The 5,833-nt window shown below is 44.4% G+C and overlaps 1 protein-coding gene across 1 annotated transcript; it reads right to left on the bottom strand.

Annotated features, from left to right (window-relative positions):
- Window positions 1-2,026: 2,026 nt before the first annotated feature.
- On the bottom strand, window positions 2,027-4,000 carry LOC147906230 (uncharacterized). Its single transcript, XM_087377271.1, has one exon. It carries the CDS (start codon window positions 3,377-3,379, stop codon window positions 2,228-2,230), a length of 1,152 nt encoding a protein of 383 aa, XP_087233397.1. The 5' UTR covers window positions 3,380-4,000; the 3' UTR covers window positions 2,027-2,227.
- Window positions 4,001-5,833: the final 1,833 nt, after the last annotated feature.

The raw sequence follows: 5,833 nt of genomic DNA, 5'->3' as shown, positions 1-5,833 counted from the left end.
GTGGCCACTTCTATTCACAACTTACAGAATCCTCCTATATGTCACTCTCTATCTCTGCATACAGAAGCTCATATATCTGCATGCATGCGCGCGCACTCTTTTTTTTTAGTGAAAATACGCACGCTCCCCCCCTATGTGTGTATATGATGCATGTATGAACGTATGTAGGCACAGACACCCCCGCACCCACCATACTCTCTCTCTCAACCACACACACACACCTCTATATATCCATACTTATTCATGCAACTACATGCGCATGCACGTAGATGTTTGCACGTACATGTATTAAAACATATATAAATATATAGATACATACTGACATTCCTACACATTTACAAACATGTGTGTATATACATATACGTATGAGCAAATGTATATACACACACATGAATAGAAAGATGTGTATGCATGTCTGTGCATGTGTACACATGCACACGTGTATTTTGACATAGATGTCAATATCTGATATAGATATACAAAGAAGAGTATATATAGAGAAACGATAGGGTTTGCAATGGAGCGATCAAAAAATAGACAATACTCAGACACAACCGAAGAACGGAACTCAGAAAACATAGTGCCTGTCGGTAATATGAAAAACTGAATACAAGAACCTCAAGCTGTCGTGTCTCAAGGACCGTGGCTGAGGTGAATCAGAAAGATGATTCCATGTAGAGAAACAGTAGGAAATATAGCAGCAGAGGGAGCATAACGCAGTCCTCCGTGTAGCTTGATGATGATCAAGATAAGGAGCAGATCTGGAGCAGGAGGGGACAGATCTGGAGCAGAGGAGCAGAAGAGACAGATCTGGAGTAGGATGGGACAGATCTGAAGCAGAAGGGACAGAGCTGGAGCAGACGAGGAGAAGTTGGGGCAGATCTGGAGGAGAAGATGGAGCAGCCAGGAGGCAGGAAGGAGAGGCAGAGAGAAGGCAGCAGCCAGGAGGCAGAGAGGAGCAGAAGAGGAGAGGTAGAAGTGGAGCAGGCGGGGCTGCAGCAAAGCTTGGAGGAGAAGAGGAGCAGCTGCAGGTCCTGTCCTGTCTAAAGGACTGTGGGGGCAGATGCCTTTATAGGCCAGACCTAGCTGGTCGGCCAGCTGGTCGGTGGGCCTGCCAGCTGGTCGGCCAGCTGGTCGGCCAGTTCTGGTCGGCCAGACCAGCTGGTCTTTCTGGCCACTTGTTTGGCTGAGGTGGCTGGCCTTTTGGCTGGCCTGTGAGCTGTTAGATTGCCCCAGAAATTGGGGATTGTTTAGTTGCTGAATAGTATATATGTATATCTAACACAGATGTTGCCCATACATGTGTATGTATGTATGTACACACCCTGTACACACCCACACAAGCAAGCATGTATGGATGCATAGATAGCTACTTATATATATATACCTAGATGAATCCAAGAAGATTCCCAAACTCATCCTCTAAAAACGCAACATAGATATGCATACATCAATGTAAATATGCATGCATAAGTGTTTGAATGGATAGATAGAAAGACACACACATGCATATGTTTCACACACAAAAAGAACATTCATGTGCATCCATACATTTCATGCATATAACCACGCGTGCATGTATGTGTGTGTGTGTGTGTGTGTGTGTGTGTGTGTATTAGTTTCACAAAAAAAAGTGTGTGTGTGTAATTCTATCTATCTGTCCATCCATCCCTTTATACGCGCACACACACATGCATGCACATAATGTGTGTGCACGCCTGCACCTCCATGTGCATGTCCACGTGCACATACATTCAGCTGTTACGATACACAGGCACATGCACATGCATGTATACGAGTGTATATCCAGCTGCTACTATACACACCCGAATAAAATTATTGAAAGAACAGAAACTGAATTCCTCAACCTTTGGTGATCTCGAAAAAAGCTGACAAGAAGCAATTGGGAGTATAATTGACCAAACATTACAGCCACAATCTGCCGTCGTACATTGAGGGCACAAACAAATTCTAAGTCCCCATTACAACATTTAATACTGACACAAATATACAAAGGTTGCACAGGTTCAAAAATGATGCATATTATCTCTTAAGAGTCTATACTAGTACAGTTTTAATCCCCTGGTCAGGGATTTCTCGCATTGCAGGAATCATGTGTGTACTTGAACAAAGATTGTGATCCAGAATAAATTACAAAAGTGCACAACTTTCACCTACGTCCTCCATGGCGACGCAAGCGTCAAATGTCCAGCAGCAGACGCAGTTTTCAGGGATCAGAGACATCAACCAACCATCCACCAGGTCTGAGGGTAATATCTTTTGCCATAGGGTCAAAGGTAAGAGTGACATCCCTGCGTGGTGTGCCAGCATCTGTTCCAGTGCTTGAAACTGCTCCCAAAAGACTTAATCTTGCCACATGATAAGGGGACTCATCATCATCACTGACAACAGCAGATATGGACCGGCCAAATGGTTCAATAGGACTGGTGCTAGAAGACTGCCATCTCTTTTTGAAAAAGCGGTGAACAGCTAGCGCATCTGCAACAGGCAGCAGCACCAATACACCCATTCCCCCAGTCGCACATAATAGCAGAGTCAAAAATCCCAAAAACATTAGAGCCTCATGGGTGGTCTCACTCGGTTTCATCCGCACAGAGAAACCCAAAAATAGAACGTGCAAGGGAAGGAGCACTATCACTGCCAGCACCAACCAACAAACCCGCATCTGGAGCTTCCTGTTAATCACATGATGAAGCATTTTCATTCCCAACCGTGAAAAATAGAAAATAAAAATGGACGAAAACAACCCCAGCAGTAATACGCTGAAGAGGGGATAGGTACATAATGCCCGTTTTGTGTTGGCATCGTCTAACACGACGTCAAAGGGTTTAGTGAAGTAAGAAGGAATAGATCCACCAAATTCCCTTTGATTCCCAGAGTGGTTTGTCACTGCGAGAAGAAGTTGCAGGGTAAATATTGGTAAGCAAAATAAACCCATTAGCATCAACACTCTGCCATTCAGATTCCTAGGTGCAGCGGAGAAGGCAGCGCCCCGGACTAGAAAAAGGACAGTCAAGAAAAACCCCGGTTCCATGATTCCGAGGGACCAGACAACGTGAAGTCTACAAAAATTCGCCTGAAACTTCCAATCCAGGCTGTGAAGGGCCCCGTTCGTCTCCCTCAGCAAAGGTAGACGAAGCAACTCACCCAGGCTCCACAGGACAGAAAAGCAAATAAGAACCACCCGAACAACCCATGGCGAATCAAAGTCACGTAACGGACGTAGCCGATCTTCGCCAACCTTGTAGTGGAAGAGAATCACATATATCGAGCACAATGCCCCGGCACCGCAGCACAGAACTACCAGCACAATTGTCAATATGCCGAATACATCGGTTGCAGCGCTGGTCAGGGGCATCACCCGTTCTGAAGATTTCGAGCATAGTCAACTCCAGCATTCCAGCCTCAAAGTCCGCTATTGATTATGAATTGAAAAGCCTTCCTTGGCCACAAATTCAAGCTGCTGCATTCAATGCGATCCTAATTTCGTGGGCTCGACCGTCAGAAAGAGATTGTTCAGGAGTCGCGTGCTCTCTTCAGCACAATTTTTGGGCCCCGTCTTTCAAAGCGAGGACCCGGCTTAATCGTCCCTGTAGGACGATAAGCATCCTGTCCCCATTGATGAAACGCTTCTCAAGGCCACTCTCCCGGATGAAAAAGGGCAGCATACGGCTCGCCAAATCCGAGCCAAAGCTGCCGCCTTGGAGAAAAGGTACGCGAAAAGGAGAAGAAGCGAGCAATACGAAGGGATGGGGATGAGATGGGGAAGAGGAAGTGGGAAAACGGGGACGGCAACAAGGAGAGGGTTTGGGAAAGGAGAGGGGAGAGGTGGGAGGAACCCTAAATCACCATAGCCAGAGCTTCAAGCGTGCAATCCAGCTTATACGTGGGTGTAGTGTGTGAGGCAGAGTACTAGACAAGCTGTCGCCAGCTCACAGCCTTCTCTCCCACGATCCATGATTCTTGTTGGTTTTACTTGTGAGAGAGTGTGGTTTAGTTGACCAGTGGTTTACTTGAGAGAGAGACTTACATAAAGAGATCCACGCCACATTGTGTGCGTTATACTAATGCGGATCCTTTTATAGGGCTTGGAAGGCCTTATTACATGGGAGGGTTTTTGTTGCTCAAAGGGGGTTTTTTTTGGGAATTCGGTGGGAAATTCATCTATGTGGAAGGTTTTAATTTTCCCCCAAAGATTTGACCTTGGTGTGTTTGTGGGAAAAGAGTAAAGGCCTACTCCTTATGACATGCAAAGATGTCCACATCATAGGAAAGTCTAGAAATGGTGGGAAATATTACTTTTTCCCATGTTCCCAAATTCCCACAATATCATTACCCCTTAAAGCCTAGTTCAAACTAGGCAAAGTCCATCCTCACAAAATGGGTGTTTCATGAGGTGGAACATCTCCATTAACAGAACCCCCCTTGCCCAAGCACTGGCTATTGGAAGGAAGCCATGCGCAAAGGAATCTTCCGCCTCGTCTTAACCCAAGCAACAGTAGTTGAAGGAGCATTGAGCTCGTTGTGTCCACTTGGTTTGAACCAAGGCTAAGAATACCATTTTTGACCCTACTAATGACCTCTTGTCATGGGGGATAGATATAAAACAAACAAGGTGAATGCTCATAAATCATTCATAAGGCCTGCACAAGAAGTGCAGCATGGAAAACAGGGTAGAAAGTTGAGAGAGAGAGAGAGAGAGAGAAGGGAGGGGGGGGTTATGTCCAAGTTAGAGTGTAGTTGCATGTAGTTGCATTGGAATATGTTTAAATTTGGACTAAGTTTAGGAGAAAGAATTTTTGAAAATGAAAACTCTTAATTTCACTTCTCAAAAGACTAGTTGCATTACTAATTTGGGCCTTATGTCATGGAAGGGAAATACGTAAGAAATAGCTATTTCTGTTATGCTGTGCAAATGCACCATGGGAAATAGAAGGGAAATAGGTGGGAAATAGGGTGAGACCATGGGAAATAGCACTCCATGCTCTAAACCTCAAGGTGCTGTTTCCCACACTCTTGAGAACCATTGATGTGACATTTCCTTTATAGCATGTCTCATTCCCTTGGATCATTATGTCATGCATCATAGGAAAAACATAAGAATTAGGCTCTTCTAAGGGAAAAGCATCAAAAATAGCCATCATTATTTCCCCCCTTTTTACCCTCCATGACATAGGCTACCTTTCAGGCCAAAAAATAGTGAATTCCTCCCATGCTACATAGGTGCTCCAAAAGGTAAATATCGTTCAGCCAACTCCCCTCATCTCAATTAGCACATATGTATTGCCCGCTAAAGGGTGCTTTAGCAAAAAGCTTAGTCTTATATTCCACATATTTCTTTTTTTATCTTTGTAGTCGATTGCCTTTGGTCATCTTTGACAAGGCCATTGTACTAAAACCGCTCCCACCCACTAAGTCGAGATGCATGGAGCTAGGATAGAGCTTCCTAGAGGGAAGAATGATAAATGTCAAAAGTATTTCCCAACTTGATAATTATGACATATGACATAGCTAAAAACTTGGTAACTATGGCACATGACATAACACTTGAGAGGGAAAGGGATGGAGTGAGAGGAGAGGGGGTACTACCTCCCTTGCAGACTTCCTAATTATGGCACATGATATAACAATTGAGAGGGAAAAGGAACAAGAGAGGGAGGAAGGAGATAGAAGACCAAGGAAGAGAGAGCACCTTGAGGTCTTGAGACAAATAGTACTGCATTTTGGCAATATTTAGAAACAAAAAAAATTGTACAAACTTCCATTGATGTTCTACAAAATTTCAATAAGTAAAGCTTTCATGTCAACCTCT

The sequence above is a fragment of the Dipteris shenzhenensis genome, chromosome 1 (assembly GCF_047967505.1).
Source record: "Dipteris shenzhenensis isolate YYH24624 ecotype China chromosome 1, Dip_SZ_1.0, whole genome shotgun sequence".
Classification (NCBI taxonomy): Eukaryota; Viridiplantae; Streptophyta; class Polypodiopsida; order Gleicheniales; family Dipteridaceae; genus Dipteris; species Dipteris shenzhenensis.
Note: the sequence above shows the minus strand (reverse complement) of the source record. Positions and strands in the feature narration are given on the sequence as shown.

Bases quoted from the DNA above. Each gene is read 5' to 3' on its own strand.
- LOC147906230 (XM_087377271.1), bottom strand. From the start codon at position 3,379: ATGCCCCTGACCAGCGCTGCAACCGATGTATTCGGCATATTGACAATT.